This window comes from Staurois parvus, unplaced genomic scaffold (genome assembly GCF_062004578.1).
Source record: "Staurois parvus isolate SC_StPar_1 unplaced genomic scaffold, SC_StPar_1.0 ptg000321l, whole genome shotgun sequence".
NCBI classification, from domain to species: Eukaryota; Metazoa; Chordata; class Amphibia; order Anura; family Ranidae; genus Staurois; species Staurois parvus.
Window position 1 is genome coordinate 4,132,354 of NW_028318117.1, and position 18,229 is coordinate 4,150,582.

The window sequence follows — 18,229 nt, forward strand, 5'->3', positions numbered from 1 at the left end:
CCAAATACAGTTTTTTATAGGTATTAATATCTTTGAATAACTACAGGTTATAGTCTGCTAACTTGCATATTATTTTCTAGCATTGAATTACCTTTTGAATGGATATAAATACTGTATGTGGGGTGTCAGATTTCTACTTTACCTAGAAAGCGTAATATGTCCCGTTGGCTCAGATTTATCATCACAAACCCCTCTTCCTGTACAGTGGGGCAAAAAAGTATTTAGCCAGCCACCAATTGTGCAAGTTCTCCCACTTAAAAAGATTAGAGAGGCCTGTAATTGGCATCATAGGTAGACCTCAACTATGAGAGACAAAATAAGAAAAAAGATCCAGAAAATCACATTGGCTGATTTGGAAAGAATTTATTTGCAAATTATGGTGGAAAATAAGTATTTGGTCAATATCAAAAGTTCATCTCAATACTTTATTATATATCCTTTGTTGGCAATGACAGAGGTCAAACGTTTCCTGTAAGTCTTCACAAGGTTGGCACACACTGTTGCTGGTATGTTGGCCCATTCCTCCATGCAGATCTCCTCTAGAGCAGTGATGTTTTGGGGCTGTCGCTGGGCAACACGGACTTTCAACTCTCTCCAAAGGTTTTCTATGGCGTTGAGATCTGGAGACTGGCTAGGCCACTCCAAGTCCTTGAAATGCTTCTTACGAAGCCACTCCTTCATTGCCCGGGCGGTATGTTTGGGATCATTGTCATGTTGGAAGAGCCAGCCACGTTTCATCTTCAATGCCCTTGCTGATGGAAGGAGGTTTGCACTCAAAATCTCACGATACATGGCATCATTCATTCTGTCCTATACATGGATCAGTCGTTCTGGTCCCTTTGCGGAGAAACAGCCCCAAAGCATTTTGTTGCCACCCCCATGCTTCACAGTAGGTATGGTGTTCTTTGGATGCAACTCAGCATTCTCTCTCCTCCAAACACGACGAGTTGTGTTTCTACCAAACAGTTCTATTTTGGTTTCATCTGACCATATGACATTCTCCCAATCCTCTTCTGGATCATCCAAATGCTCTCTAGCAAACTTCAGACGGGCCCGGACATGTACTAGCTTAAGCAGGGGGACACGTCTGGCACTGCAGGATCTGAATCCCTGGCGGCGTAGTGTGTTACTGATGGTAGCCTTTGTTATGTTGGTCTCAGCTCTCTGCAGGTCATTCACTAGGTCCCCCCGTGTGGTCGTGGGATTTTTGCTCACCGTTCTTGTGATCATTTTGACCCAACAGGGTGAGATCTTGCATGGAGCCCCAGATCGAGGGAGATTATCAGTGGTCTTGTATGTCTTCCATTTTCTAATTATTGCTCCCACAGTTGATTTGTTCACACCAAGCTGCTTGCGTACTGCAGATTCAGTCTTCCCAGCCTGGTGCAGGTCTACAATTTTGTCCATGTGTGCAATGTGTGCTGGGTACATGGGTCCCTTGGGGGATGGAGCCCACCATGATCTCAACCACTGCACACAGTAGGGATAATTCTCAAAGATCCATTCTGTCTGGTCACCACTATGCTTGCCCACAGAAGGACAGTTTCTTTTCCCACCACAGCACTGAACCTAGGGGAGTGCTCTGAAACTCTTCCCTCAGCTGTCCTTGGTCTCTAGGACCACTGGTTTCCTAACAAGCAATAAAGTCACGTGTGTGCCCTGCCCCCAGCATTCATAGGAGGCCACAAATTTTGCCATCCAGGCCTCCTCTGCCTCTCAGTATCCATCCTTTCTACTACAGTCATGCTATGGAAGGTAAGGGGGAGACAGTGATGTAAGGGAGGCACTGATTTAAGGGGGGTCACTGATGTAAGGGGGGACATTGATATATAGGGGTACTCTGATGTAAGAGGAAACACTAATGTAAGAGTAGATATGAATGTAATAGGGGACAGTGATGTAAAAGAAAACACTGATGTTAGAGGGGACATTGATGTAATGCCACCCACTTTTCAGCATGGAGCACTGCCTGGGCCGCTTTACTGCTGCATACTGTCTATTGTATTTAAAAAATGTACATGTGTGAGTGTGGTAAGGCTCTCCTTTGTTGCAGTCTCACAGGGGGCCCAACCTAAGATCTTGTACACAGACGAACTTCATTCAAAAAACACCCCTGCGGATATGTATCCTGTGCTGATTGACAGGAGGTGGGGGTGTTGTCAGTGGCATTTAGGACACTGTTTTCACGGTGCCAACACTGCAGCAACTTCACTGCATGTGAAATTTGTCACCCTGCAGAAGGAAGTACCAGAACTGGCTGGATTACTAGGCCAGATTTTTTTGTCCACCTGTGCCCCATTGGGGAGATCTTCGGTCACTTCTTGTCTCATAGCCAAAACAGGAAGTAAGAGAAAATATCCACCCAAAGTGAGGGAATCCAGATGTGTCACCAAGGTCACCAGAACTAGTGTTCCCATTGGAAGATTTCCCCTTTATTCCTGTTCTGGGGACAATGTAAAATTTGGGATTTTCTTTTACTTTCACTTTCAATGATAATGGTAAACAGGACAATTATAGAGGGTGAACCTCCATGACAGAGGTTCTAATCTCTCTTCACTCTATCCAAAACTAAAAAGTTTTGACTTTAGTTACACTTTAACCCCTGCATGCCGGCGCCTCCCAGCCCTTTAAGAGTTTCGGAAGCTGGGAGGCGGGATGGGCGTGGTTTAGGGTCATGTGACCACCGTGACGCGTCATCACGGCGGTTACATGGTCGGGAAAGGTCCCGATCGAAAAAGGAGATCGAGACCTTTCCGTGAGTATCGGATATGTGTGCTGGGAGTGCCCAGGGCGTGAGCTCTCAGCACATACATCCTTTTTTTAATAGAATGCAAATGTGTGGCCGCTCAACGTCTAGGCCCAGATGCCGGGAGCAGGGCGGACTGACCATTTAGAAACTCGGGCACCGCCCGAGGGCCCGGGGTCAGTAGGGGGCCCCATGAGATGCCCCTGGTACCTTTTTCAGAGGCTTTTTTGAGTTTGGGCACAGGCAGCAGAGCTCCTCCTCCGCACATAGCAGATAGCTAAAATTGGATTCCTTTACACAGCCACATTCAGTGTGTAGCTGACTACAGCAGCTGCGTTAGCTTCCCGCTCAAAGAATTTCACAGGTCAGAACTGCAACATACTGTAGCAACCAGCTACACACTGTGACAATCATGGCTGTATAATGGAATCTGATTTCAGCAATGTGCTGTGCGGGAAGGAGGAGCCTGTGCCTAGGCTGTGTGCAGTGCTGCCAACCCTTGGGCATCTTTTTTATTGAGAAGACATGAAACATGTACTGACCAAGAACATTTTTTACTGTCAACCTGAAAAAATGACAGACGAGAATAAGGGCCCCGGATAAATCAGCTGCTGTCCCTGGATGTAGCCTTATTCTCCCTAACCTTTGGTTCACACTTGTCCACTACATTATGCTACGGCAAATGATTGATTGTGAATGGGCTGCTAGCAGGCTGAATGAAAGTGAATGACGTAAACAGATTCCTTCATTCACAAAAATTAGGTGGATGAAGCGATCCTTCCCCCAGAACAAATTATTTTGAGAGTGGACTATCAGTATACACTGATCAGTGGCTGTAGCTGCTGCTCAAGAACAGTTTTCCAACTTGTCCATTCAGCAGAAGTCAATCTAAAAATAACTTCTGTCAAGCAGCGAGGGCCACACATGGATCATAGTTCATTCACTTCCTTCTAAACTAGACAGATTTTGCTCTCTTTATGGACAGCTTTAGTGTGTTGGGGTGCCATTCATAATCTATAGCACTGCAGCACACCAACACACATAGCATGTTATCTCAATGCCATAGTGTAAACATAGACTAAAGCACCAAAAAGCACATCTAAGGCTTACCAAGACCTATTTGTAAAAATATTTTCCTTGCAGACAACTGAGGCCAGGGCAATCCCCCACACCCCACTTATGTGGGGCATTTTTTTAGTCCCAAGAATTACTGACACCAGGTAGGTTTTCCTCACCCAGGTTCCATTGACATAAACTATGTAGTGCATTGTATAGTTCTGATAGCTATACTCTATAGGCTCAGTTCACAAAGTCCTAACACCAGGATAAGTCATCTTTATCCATGTGACTATCATTCTCAAAGCTCATTGGACTTTCTGTATTTGAAAATAATTGTCACTTTTTTGAAAACAAGGATTTTTATTCTGGTGTGTCAGCTTTGTGAATTGAACCTTATGTACTGTGTAGTACGTTACGTAGACCTTAAGCTGGCCTTAGCAGGATTGAAATTCAGTAGGGACCAGCCAAATGTTGATCCACCTATGGCCGTTCCCACTTGACAGACATTGATCTAATGATCAACTTTGTCTAATGGCAATGTAGGAAAATTTTCATAGGCTCAGTCAAAGTGTTTGCTCTCTATCTTTATTCTGTTAACCTTTAGGCATCTGTGAGGAGGCATTAATTTTGCCTCTTCACAGCCTGTTTTAACCCCTAAAAAACTCCACCAGTGTGCTACAACCGCATAGTGAATGAGTCACATTTGACGCTACTGCCTGTATAACTATTGCCCCCATCAGCTGCCTTTTGGAGGTCAATAGGGAGCAGTTGGGGTAGAAGGAGCAGTAAAAATGCAGCTACGAGCTCAAACACCCCCCCCCCCAGGTTAAAAAAAAAATTGTCTACGGCCCTGGAAGTTCCTGTTGCTTGACTTGTTGCCTGTAGGGTCCTTTTTAGGCCCCTGATTAAATTTTGCTCTTAACTTTTGCATCAAGTATGCCATAGTCATCACCAAGGTACATATTTACAAAATCATATCTGAACATTTTTATGGATCTCTAACATGTGATGTTGATTTTCTTTTGTCAGATTTTGGATTCGGAACTGTTTGAACTCATGCATCAGAATGGAGACTACACACATTTCTACTTTTGTTATCGTTGGTTCCTACTTGATTTCAAAAGAGGTATTGCACATCACACGTGAGGACATTTTGTGTCATAGTGGCATATATCAGGCATCACTCACTTTTTTCACTGTGACCATTTCCATTTAACAATGAGTATCATTCCTGTTAGGCTCAAATCTTTAGTTTAAGGATTGGGTTTACCCCTTAATATAGTAATTGTATATACAATTAATGGATATGAAGCAATACTGTTTTTGAACTTCCGCAATTTAAATAAAATTACTCTTGAGAGGCATAGCAGGAGCATAGACTGCACTTTTTTTCATCCAGGAATTGTTTTCTACCTTTTTTTTGTCAGTAATCTGGGAATCTGAGAACCCCTGTTTGTAATGCAGAAGAGCTTTTCCCAAACATACCCACTGCAAGGTCCTTGTTGTCTCACATACAGGAAGACTGATATAAAACAAATACTTTTTAAACATTTCATCCTAGCTGACACTGGAAGCAGAGAGATGTCATATAGCACAGGCTTCAAAAAATACATTCCCAGTGGCCCTGTGAGATGCTTTCTACATTATGGCTGCAAGGGATTAACTATTTAGATTAGGCACACAAAGTGGCACAATGGCTGTACTAAATATATATATACGTAGATAGAGACAGACAGACAGACAGACAGACAGACAGACAGACAGACAGACAGACAGACAGACAGATAGATAGATAGATAGATAGATAGATAGATAGATAGATAACAAAACTAGAGGTAATTAAAACCAACTCAAAGCTGGCATAGAAACAGGCAGAGTGCCTCTATGTATGCTTCTGCGTATCAAGAAATTTAAGTGCCACAAAAGTATATACAAAAAAAATGTGCATTTATTCGTACAAAAGAGAAAAAAACATACAGTAATAACCATATCCACATGTTCCAACAATGGGCTCACAAATATGTTCTACACCTAGGTTTGTGTAAATCAAGTGAAAAAATCCAAATGACAAGTCAATGCATTTTGCATAGACAGACCCTAAAATTGTGTAGGAAAGGACTTTAAAGGGCATATTAAAGACATTTTAGTACCACAAAAATATATACAATTTAAAATTTGCATTTGCATTTTGCTTATAAGTATGTTCTCATCTACTGTATGTTTGTGTAAATCAAGTGAAACAGTCCACATTTAAAAAATGTGTTGTCTTCATCAGGAGTACATGTGAACAAAATATGTTGCTTTTATAGTCAAAATAAAACTTTAAAAACAACCAGTACAAACATCCACTATATGGCATTGTCTATGTGAACCAGCATTCCCGTAAGGACAGGGGGGCATCATAGAGTCAAGGAGCACCCAATCTTAACACAAGGGACACCAAAAAAGCCTCCAACAAAATTCTAAAGAAGGTTAATCCACTCAAAGGAAAACACCAGAAAAAGCCAAGAGAGTATACAGTGTCTTCACAACAACATTTTCCCATATGTTTGATACTAGACCTAAAGCTGTAATTGGCCATTGTGCATCAATCCTATGTGCAGCTAAACAAGTGCCAAAAAGGGGATTAGCCTTCTTTAGAATTTTTTTGTTGTCCCTTGTATTAAGATCGGGTGTTCCTTGGCTCTATGATGTTTGCCCTGTCTCTATGGGAGTGCTGGTTCACATAGACAATACCATATAGTTGATGTTTGTAAAGATTATTTGGAATACAGGGTTTCCTATCTTCTACCCTGATCTGGCGTAATTACAGTTATAAGAAGCTGCTAAAATTGGAAGGTTTTCAAGAATGGGAAAAAGGTGGGCATGCAGCATCTCACAGAAGTGAGTACACCCCTCACATTTTTGTAAATATTTTATTCTATCTTTTCATGTGACAACACTGAAGAAATGACACTTTACTACAATGTAAAGTAGTGAGTGTACAGCTTGTATAACAGTGTATATTTGCTGTCCCCTCAAAATAACTCAACACACAGCCATTAATGTCTAAACCGATGGCAACAAAAGTGAGTACACCCCTAAGTGAAAAGGTCCAAATTGGGCCCAAAGTATCAATATTTTGTGTGGCCACCATTATTCTCCAGCACTGCCTTAACCCTCTTGGGCATAATTGTTGAGATGTTATTCTTGGTCTTTTTTCTACAATAAACCCTTTTATGATAAAAAAAATCTTCTTGACTATATAAGCAGCATGTTTTGTTCACATGTACTCCTGAAGGAAAAAACTAATTTTTGAAGCACGTTGAGTTCTCATGTGGACTGTTTCACTTGATTTACACGAACATAGTAAAACATATTTGTAAGCAAAATTCAAATGCAAATTATTAATTGTACATATGTTTGTGTGGTAAATTTTCTTTGATATGCCCTTTAAAGTCCTTTGTTACACAATTTTAGGGTCTGTCTATGTAATGTAGGATGTGGGCATACTTTGATACAGAACTTACCCTCCGTTTTGATTAACATGTCTGCCATCGATACCCCTTCCCCTCTTGACCTCTTATTGGTTGTCTAAGTTGTTGTTGGCTTTACAGTCAACAGGCTGCTAGCAAGGAATGATGCTGATAGTGGACGGGGCTTGATGGAGAAACAGATGGACTAGATCCTCACCAGGTCAGCTCTCTCCTCGTGATTAACAGCAAGCAGTGAGTGGAATATATAGGAAATAGCAGACTGTCTATTGGCTATGGAATCCACCTTCTTCCTGCTGTCAATCACAAGCAGACCCGATGGGGAATTAGTGTCTTTGATTCCCCATCAAGCTCTGCCTACCCCATTATAAAACTCCTAGACCACTGCACTATCTGTGTGACAGCTGCAGCAGCAGGAAGGGAGCTCATCTGCACTGAAGACAAAATGTCCATGTAGACATTTCAAGTTCATTTTGCCTCCACACATGGTGCTTGCCACAAACGCATGGACCTGTTTTTAAAAGGGATTCTCCAGTATGTGATAAAGTACAAAGATCCTGTGCTTATGCTTCTATTATGGTGTTCCCCAGTCTGAGCCTTTTGCCAGAACTAACACGTCTCTTTTAGCTCAGTTGCCCCCTCCCTGTGCCTTTTGCTAGTAATATTGTATCACTGCAGCAATAATATGTCCCTGCTTACTTTTGCCTAGGGCCAGCAATGCAGATAGGCTATCCCATTCTGGTAAAGCTAAAGGCAGGCTACAAACAGTAGCAACAGAGGGTGGGAGGAGCCCTATTTGGTTCCCTAGCAGCTAGTCAAAGTGGTGGCACCTTGTGGCCTGATGCTGTCATGAGTTTCCCCTTTCCAGATGGTACAGCAGAGTGGATCTGTCTCCATAACAGCTGAAGATTTTAATTGACATGTATCTATCAAGTTTGAAATGGGGCAGCCTTCAGGTGAAGAAGAAAGCATTGCTTCTGCCATGGTAAACAGTCATAAATGCAGAAAATATGCAGAGACGTGAGCTGGCAATACAATATTAGAATTTAATTAGAAAATTTTTGTTTACAGAATGTTTGATTTTCCAATGTTTAGAAGGGTCAGATTTTGACATTCATTTTTGATCACAGTGATGAGAAAAGTTGAAGGAGCAGGATAGAAAATTTGGTGGTTTACATTTTGGAAAGTTCACTTGTTCTAAAATCAAATGTTAAAAAAAGAAAGTTCTTTTGAAGGAAAAATAATGTACATATGGTGCAGCGCTATAAATAAATACACATAATAAAATGATACAATATTAAATAAATAAAAACTATAAATTCCCAAAAAGGGATTCGAAATAAACTGCAAAAATATATAAAGTGCAACTGTGTGAATATCTAAAGATGGGTTACAAATTCAGACCCTATATGCCATGCAAAAAACAAAAAAACCCAATCCTAAATTGGGATGATACACACCAAATAGTGTCAGCAAGGTGAATCCCATAAAATGGGATAATCTTAAAGTGACAAGTGCCAAATCACAATATACAAAGTGTATACACAATACACACAGTGAAAAATACAAAGCCAATAAATGTGTGTAGTGAGCCAAACAAATATTAAATATACAGTGAAAAAACAATTATAGTGAAAAACTGATCATAACAAAGCAGCAAATGTCCTTTTGAGTCTAATAATAGTGCTGTAGGAATCCTCCACACTAAAAAGACAGTGCTTCACTGGCTGAAATGCCTGCTCACCTTCAATAAGTGACCCTACGGGTCATCACGCTTTTGAATCACACCCGGATCCTACGGTATAGTCTCCTTACTGGCCGACCTCCATATACACAGGGTTCCAATTGTACCAAGTATGTAATCCCCTTCCTGGATCGATAGGCAGGTGACCTTACTAACTCCAGCCTACTCACAGAAATTCTGCCCAGCTGTCGGTTAAAACATGCCTTCGTTTGCTAGGTCCTCCATTTTACCACCTCAGCCGCACCCACAATTCCTAGCGGCAGCTTTCACAGGCTTTCTTTTGAAGGATATTCATCAAGTCATTGTACTGATCAGAATTTTTGTACAAATGTTTGTAAGAACATTACTACTAGTGTACAGCCAGCTTTAGGTTCGATCATATCTTTTACTGGTGAATGACAGAAGACAATGTATTGCAGAAAATCTTTTTGGGTAGCACCACCAGTTCCCCCTTTGTACCAAAATGGTGAAAGAGAGGCCTATCTACCACAAGAGGAAAGGGCTTTAAAAATTGTTCAGCTTTAGAAATCTTCTCTCTTTGAACTGTAATTTATTGTGACTTTTTTATATTACCTCCTAATGAAAATGCATACCCTTTTTTTTCTTTTTGTTCAACAGAACTGTTATATGAAGATGTATTTGCTGTATGGGAAGTTATATGGGCAGCCAGGCACATCTCCTCTGAGCATTTTGTACTTTTCATTGCTTTAGCTTTGGTACAAGTTTATCGAGAAATTGTGCGAGATAACAACATGGATTTTACAGATATCATCAAATTTTTTAATGGTAAGGATGCAAGTAGATCCCTGCTATGATTTAACAGCTCTTTTGTTTATATTTTTGGCCCAATCACACAAACTTGAGGTTATGCAGTTTATACATAGTGCGGGGAAGAATTTCATTTTCTCTTTTGAATAGCCAACAGATGTTTGAGGTCAATGATTTTCATACAGAACTGAAAGAATGTTCTAAATTTGTTATCAATATTTCATAAGTGTCTAATGAAGTACTTTAAGCAATGTGGAAGTTTGTATCATTTTTGTCTTTTCAGTTTGTCATTTAAATGTAAAATTTCAGCAATAAATTTGAAATGAAAGTTTTTCATTTTAATTTTTTAATGAGAAACTAATAAGTGTATCTAAAGCCAATAACAAACATTGCATGTATTGCAGTTTAAGGGATCTTTAAAAAGTGGTGGCTGCATTAATTTTTTTCACACTTTTTCCTTTTTACTTGGTGCTCCTGCATAGAATACTAGAGTGATAACCAAACTGTATCTAGGAGGAGCAGCGTTTTCACCCCAGTAAAGGGGCGTGTTAGGACTATATTACACCTCCTCCTTGACATAATATAGGGGGAGGTGGTTTGTAGTCTACAGAGATAGCAGGGAACATTGCTAATCACTGCTTTCATAGATTAAATTAATATAAATGCTTCTATCTTTTTTTTTTTTTTTCTTTAGAAATGGCTGAACATCATGATGCACAGTTAATCCTGAGGATAGCCCGGGAACTTGTACATAAGGTGCAAACTCTAATTGAAAACAAGTAAAAACTTCCACATTTAACTGGAGACTATGAAAAAAGCAGAAACGACATCCAGAGGTGCTCTACAGGGCCTTCAACTGTGTCCAGCAGCAATGAAACCCATCTTTTAAAGAAAAGTCCCACCTTTCTATCCTATTTTATGAAAAAAACAACAGAATATCAATTGAAATAAAAAGATAGATGTCCTGCCTAAGTAAAACAAAATGCAGATCTGACACATATATGGTTCTTTTCATCGGGAAAGGAAAGAAATGGTTGTCTTCAGTGTTTATGCACCAGTGAACTCTGCTGCTGGAGTGGTGGATAAATCATCTTGTCTTCTTAGAACTGATATCCTATCCTTTATTGGCCAAGGAATAAAAAAAACATATTTCTGTTGACTTTATCAGGGGATCCATGCCATCTTCCACCCTTTTACTAATCATGATGAAAAATGTTTTGTATATTTCTGTTCAGCATGCAGCTGTATCTCTGTATTATCCCACTGTGATTGCCATGAAGGGCTGTTCAGTGGCACCCTGGCATGTAATGGGCTGTTTGATGTAAAGTTAATATATGCTACCAATACAGGACATCTGCAAACCAAACTCCCATGAGCACACAAGTTTATAGGATCATCATGTGCCTATTTTGTAAGCATGTCAGTAAATCATCTATGGATGGCTGTGTAACGGACACATAAATCAGGTTAAAAGTTAGAGTCGGTACAGAGGAGGTCGAGCCAAAGTCATCAGGGCATTGGGGATTAAGGAGTTTAGTGCTTATGTATTGTTACTTGAGGTTCTGGTTAGCGCTGATCAAGCCACTCTGAAAAAATGTCATAAGTGTTTCAGGTTATTTTAAAGCTATAACCTGTGCATTTTTTTAATAAAAAAATTTAACTAGAATGGCATTATCGAACGTGAAATGGAACTTTTTTATTTTACAAAGAACAACATCCTCCAGTCGGTTCATAAAGCACACTTAAAACTGAACCGGGTTGTGAAATAAAGTTTTTAGTTTATATTTTTATCAATTGCCCTCTTCTAGATTATTGTTTAGGGAAGGCTATCTTGTATGTGGCACCATCATTTGACATGGTAAGCAAGGTTTTAATTGGAAAAGCTGCCGTTAGTTCATTTTCCACTCATAATATCTCAGAATATCATGATTTCTTGATATTATTGCAGTATTACTGGAGCCTGAGTGGGGACACAGCCATGATGCATGATGGCTGTATGCATGTCCTTTGTGATTCTAAAGGATCTTTTACTCTGTTTCATTTATCAGTTGATATATGTGATTATGTTATGTCTGTCTTGTCCTTGCTTAGATATTTAACAATATATGTGTACCTCGAAGATGCTGCTAGCACATTCCCTCTTTCACAAATAAGATGTCAGACTGAACCCATACCTCTCACATGCCTGGTTTTGGTATAATCCACTGTTACTGGTACTAAATATTATCCAGTTGTTCTGGTTCACAATAATGTGAAGGAATCCTTTATATTGTGACTAGACCTGGATTGTGCTACCTGTTGGCAGCACATAGGTGTTTAGTTGGAGGACCTTATTAAACTAATAACACATGGGAAAATGGGGCAGCTACCTGAAATCAGTAGTCAAGAACCATATTAATAATGAAAATATAGTTTCCCTGCTGCTCACCTTTATCTATAGTGTGTCCAGAGCTGGACTTGCCTTATTTCTGGCTTTCCTTTTATGTTACGCATGACATTTGCCTTTTCTGTCAATACTATGTGCTGCTTTTGTCTTCCACCATCACAAGTGCTGGATGACTTTCTGTAGATGTTAAACCTCAGAACATTGGATTTAATGAAACATTTTCTGAGTTCCCAGGGCCTATACATTACAAACTTCACAGCTCTTTTTAACTAGGAAACAATAATACATTTGGCCATGTTCAATACTGCCAGTTTGCTTTCTTCCCAATATACTGTATGTAGTTTGTCGACTCTAACTGCTTTAATATTTAAGAATAAAACACTTTTAGAAATTGGCAAATAACAGTGGGGATGGCTTTTAAAACATGAAATAGAAAGAAGCGATTGCCATTGGTCAATGGAGTTCACTTTTCGATTCTGGTTGCTGTACTGAACAATATCACTTTTGTTACAGTTTTATAACTTATACTTGTACCTTGTATTTTTGTCATAATAACTTCTTGTCATCATTAACTCTTGTAGTAAATCTACAGGTTTGTTGATTAAAAGAATGTGCAGTAATCATTTGAAAAGTGCAGTAGCATTTTAATTTAAACTCATTATTTTCACAGTCTGATTAGTTAAGTTAAGAGATGATATTTCATTGGTTACTGTGGACTACTGCACTTCACAAATGGTCATTGGACGTGGCACAATTATGTTTAAGAAAACCATAGTTCTTTTGATAAAATATTAATCATTAAAAATGTGTCCTAGCTCAACCTGTCCTAACTATTCATGTCACCATAACCAGTTTGTATTAGCCTTTATACTGTTGTTGTATTTTGTTGTATGGTGTTTGCAAAATCCTAATATATATTTTCTTTAGACTGATGGATTCAAAGACCAAAAGAGAAGGGAACAATAATACTAATATACATTAATTATGAAAGACTGTAAGGACTTATGTGAATGTATTGAAAAAACAAGATATACAGTGTGATTTTTACACTTGTCTACCTTGTTGTTCTATCGCTCTTCCTAATTTTAGAAACAAATATGGGTAACTTCTTTTAAAGGAACCAAGAAATCTTTATAGCATATATTTAAGATTTTGTGTTGTTTTCAGAAAGAAACAATAGCTAGGAGCAGACATATACAGGTAGCATTCTGGAGCCATTCAGTTAAGATAGTTGCAACTTAACAAATTTAAAGAGTAACTCCACTTTTGTTGAGAAAAACATTCCCCTCTGGGTGATCTATGTACACTGCAAGGATTTTAACAAATTTTGTTGAAGATTACTACATTTTGCTATTCTAAAGAAATAGCTGTTTGTTCGTCTGTCTCCATGTGCAAAGTGAATGTGAATGGGAGTGACTTTATAATTATCAATTAGCTGTTGCACTTGCAGGGTTCTAATGAGGAAGGTGGCAGGGTCTCCATTTTTTTGTGATTTCCCTGGGGGAAAATGGCATTTCTGCGGGGTGTTACGTACACCATCTGTGTACAGAATGCCCCCAGGTTGCCATATTGCATCGCATTTTACAGAAAATTACAGCACTGCAGTTTGAAAAGGATGGGTCTTTTTTAATAACATGCAATTATAATATGACTTGTGTAGCAATTGTATGTGCTATATATGTATATATATTTTTTTTTTGCTTTTTTCCCTTAAAAGTAGAGTTACTCTTGAAGGAAGCAGTTGAAAAAAATATCCAGCAAAAAACAGTCTGAAAATGTTGGGTGCCAGCTTTCATTTTTTTAAACTTGGGGTACACAGATGATTTCATCAGCCCTAACACAAGCACAAGAGAAACCTAATGAAGTAAACTAGCACTGATGGAATTATAAAAACCTCAAGTTTGGGTTTATCAGCCATGGCTGTACAGATTGTAGGCAGGACCAACTACTGTATGAATATTTTAATCTTTAGAACACAATGTCCCTCGTGTTTAAAGATTTTATTTTCTTTTAATATATTTTATCTAAGATTTAAGCTCTTCAGTTCCAGTTCAGTAATGCCAGATATGGCCTGACATAACTGGTATTGAACTTTTTATTTGTACCTATGAATGGTAGCAATATGCATACTTGTAAAAACAACATACTGGATGATTGGCTACAGAAAGACCATGTTAAGGGCCTGTGTTGTCACTTCCAATGGGTTTTGCATTCTCAGACAAGTCTATGGGAATGCAGAACATGCTTGAAACTGGTCAAATGAAGGGCAGAATGGAGTAAACTATCAGTGAAGTCTTAATCATCTTAGAAGAACCTCAAACCTTTATGTCAAACTGATACCACTGACGTAAGCCCAAAGCTCATAGGCACAGACCCTTAGTCTAGGTTCACACCTATGCATGTTGCATTTGAGGTGTTTCTGCATTGCATTTTTGATTCATTTTGTGTTTTTTTTTTTTTTTTTTTTAATTTTATTTGTTTGTCAGATTTTAAACGCAAAAATGCAGCAGAAATGCAGCAAAAACACAATACATGCTTTTCTGTAGCATTCCTATTGAAGTCTATAGAACCAAAAAACTCCATGTTTTGCATTAAAAAAAGTCCCTGACCCTTTCCAAAAAATGCACCGGTGAAATGCGGAGATGTGAACCTGTCCCATAGGAAATCATGTTAAATGGACTGTACTGCATTTCTGAAAAACACAAAACGCAACAGAAAACGTTTACGTGTGAACCTAGGGTTACTTTGTTGTCTTGTGTACTCATAACACAAGGCTGACCTCACAAATACAGATTGGCCCACCCTATCCAACTCTACTCAATAGAACTGGTTCATTCAACTCTTCATTTGAAAATATTTAATACTTTAAAGTGGATATGTTTTAGTTTGGGCTGTAATTAGTTTTACCATACTTCACTCCGGTATCATCAAATTATGTCAGCAAAAAGATAATATGCCTGAAAATCAAGATGTGCATTAGTATTATAACATTAGACTGTTTAATAACAAATCAGTACTGAATGAAACTCATTGCTAAATGAAACTCACTGTGTCAAGGGTGGCTGGCTTTCACAAAGCATAAAGCTATTGCACTGCTGGATCTGTCTGGTCTCAAATCAGCAGTTTTTTTTTTTCTGAATTGCAGTGTGTTGCAATCTATTACATTTCTCAAGGAAAGTGTCATTACAAATAAGGAAAGTGTCATTACAAATGTGGAAAGCACAGGGATGCACTTTAAAAGAATGGTGCTGCTCCTTCATAGTCCTAATAACAGGATGAAATGGATCAGTTACTAAACTATTTTGCTTTTTTGTAGTCAAGAAATGTAAGGTTACTTTCCTACCTATGCAGTACAGCAGAGATCTCCATATCACAAGAATTGCTAAAATAAGCTGCAAATCCTTTGACAGATAAAGCAGTTTTCCTTAAGTGTTTCAACTGTGCATTTCTCTGTCTGTCCAGAATTCAGCCTTACCATTTTTGAATATGTTGTTGAATCTGGGAAAAGGTGTATCCTTGAAAGCATCACGTAACACACCATTTCATAATTAAAAATTTCCAAGATTATCCTAGAATTGTAATACGGTGTGGCCTTGTTTTTGGCAATTGTGCCAGACATGACAGTAACCAGGAAATTGACAATCTAATTGGAATAGGTCACTTTACCATTTTACCTCCACATCATATTGTATCTATAAGACCTTTCTGCCATATGGGCAATTCAAACTTGTATCCCAATTTATGCAAACCCCTAGCTAATGTACCCAAACATATTTAATATAATTGAAAAACAATGCTTATTTTAGAAGTACAGTAACAATTTAAAATAATTTCACTGCACTCTATTATTCTGTCTATTCTGGACTATTCTAATCTCTATTATTCCTAATTTATTTTCCATTTAAAACATAGAAGTAGAATTTGGATAGTTTTTTTCTCACCATTGCAGGGGGGGGGGGGGTAAAGCATTTGGTTAACAAAATAACGACAGACAAGTTTTCACTTTTAGTAACTCCTTTAGAGTAAATAATTCTGTGATTTACAAGGAAACATATTCATAATACTACTACTTAATAAAATAGTTAAAGCCAAAGTGTAGCTAAAATTAAAGGATGGAGGAATATTTCATAAAAGAAGAGGAATCTGCACAAGGGACACATCCTATAGACTGTAAGTTATGTCCCTTGTGCTGATTTTTTCTCTTTTTAGTTTTAGCTACACTACATAGACTATTTCCAGCCAATAATGTTTTATAGTTTTGGATAGCATAGGGTAGGGCTGCTGCCCTGGGCTTTGGTAAACAGATCTACCTTCAGTTACTGTAATTGTCACAATGGTTATACTGGATAGGAATTGAGGGAAAATCTCCAACAGAGACACAAACAAAATAAACAGTTTGGGCTGCTGTTGCAGATTTTCTCACATCCTGTTTGGTGAAATGTTGTCACGGGGACAGTGAGTGATGGGAAATCGTGCTATAGATACCTGTAAAAACCTGACAGATTTTAATTTTTTCCCATGCTATCTAAAGCTAAGAGCCTAGGATTTTCAAAATGAGGTCAACAATGGCATCCTACATATTTCTTTTATTATGAGTATCCTTTAAATCAAAAGTGTTAAGTTTAAAGGGCCTTTTAACCTACTGTATACTGTATGTCGAAAAGCCTTATAAAAAAGAGCTACTGGTCATATTTACATTGTTTAGAAAAGCTCTTTCATATCGTGTATATTGGAGCTGGGGGGAAGGAGATACATTTAGTGTTTAATGTCATTCTGTGTGGGCTTGTGTCAATTTCTTGCAGCTCTGCAATCTAGGCTAATCTGACCCAACTATCAGTTTTCATTACCTAACAAGTGTGGAAGCTGTGTAGAACAGTATCTAGCAGTAGTTGATACAACTTAAAAGGACAGGTTCTCTTGATTTGCTTCTGGTGTTGAAACCAGGTGCTTATCTACTCAGTAGCTACGTTTTGTATAGGGTTCAGTAAACCCTGCTAGCAGCACCTCATCGTTCCATTTATCCTACATTGTATGGGGCTGCAATACACCCAGTGCACATACAGGGGCTTATCCTGTATTCAAAGGCCAACATTTCAGTTTTGAGTATTTTTTAAAGATAATCTGAATGTTAGCACCTTATTTAAGCCATAAACTAATACCATTCCAATTTAGAATCATTTTATTCTTTTATTGCCAAGCATTGTGTTGGCAACGTATTCCACCCTTAACTCATTATGTTTATAGCAAAGAAGCTGGGAAAGGAACATTCCCGTAAGTGGCATACTATTTGTATTTTACATTTTCAGCTTTTTATCCATTGCTGTTTTATCAACCTATATTCTTTCAACTTCTTTTTACTTTACTTAGACACTGGAAACTATACAACTTAGTGGCTAAATAGGAGGAAAAACTTTGAAATGAAACTTATTGATAAATAGGCCCCAAGACCTACTGAGCACACGAGACATGGCCTGTATAGGACTACATTTTGGTCCTGAAACTTCCTGTCTTTCAGATTTCAGGTACATACTTTAACAAATGATAAAGAACTGGATATTTTTGTAATATAATATGAATGTTTTCAGTATGCCTATTACTAAGATATCAATGCCATCATTTGCCATAAAATTTTGTCTTTTATGACATCTTTCCCACCACTGTGCCAATCACTGGGCACATCGCCCAACATTTGTTGTACACTGTTGTTGCTTTCTTTTTACATTTGGAGATGAATGTTACCCATCCCTGAGCACTGCCATTTATCAATCAGATCTATTTATCTTTAAATGTAAAATATGAATAAACCATAGTTGGAACTTTTGTGAGTAAATCTTTGTGTCTTGTTATTCCTTTACTGTTTAACAGCATAAATCAATATCTGCTATTGATACAGAATCACTGAGATCACAAAATATATTGTACATAGTGAGTGTTAACTGTAGGTTTGAAGTTTATTTCCGGGTCAGTTCAGACTGACTCCAGTACAATACTAACGAATACTGTAGAATATATATAAAATGTCCAGCAAAGTCATGCCTGTAAAAGAAGGTAAA

The 18,229-nt window shown here is 38.3% G+C and overlaps 1 protein-coding gene across 2 annotated transcripts in view; it reads left to right on the forward strand.

Annotated features, from left to right (window-relative positions):
* SGSM2 (small G protein signaling modulator 2) overlaps positions 1 to 18,006 on the forward strand; it is a 475,991-nt gene extending 457,985 nt beyond the window's left edge. For both annotated transcript variants that reach the window (XM_089683765.1, XM_089683766.1), the window contains 3 exons: positions 4,835 to 4,931; positions 9,641 to 9,808; positions 10,485 to 18,006. In XM_089683765.1, the coding sequence (XP_089539891.1) occupies positions 4,835 to 4,931; positions 9,641 to 9,808; positions 10,485 to 10,573 (354 nt within the window). In that variant the 3' untranslated portion in view covers positions 10,574 to 18,006. The remainder of the gene's footprint in view (positions 1 to 4,834; positions 4,932 to 9,640; positions 9,809 to 10,484) is intronic.
* The last annotated feature ends 223 nt before the right edge of the window (positions 18,007 to 18,229 follow it).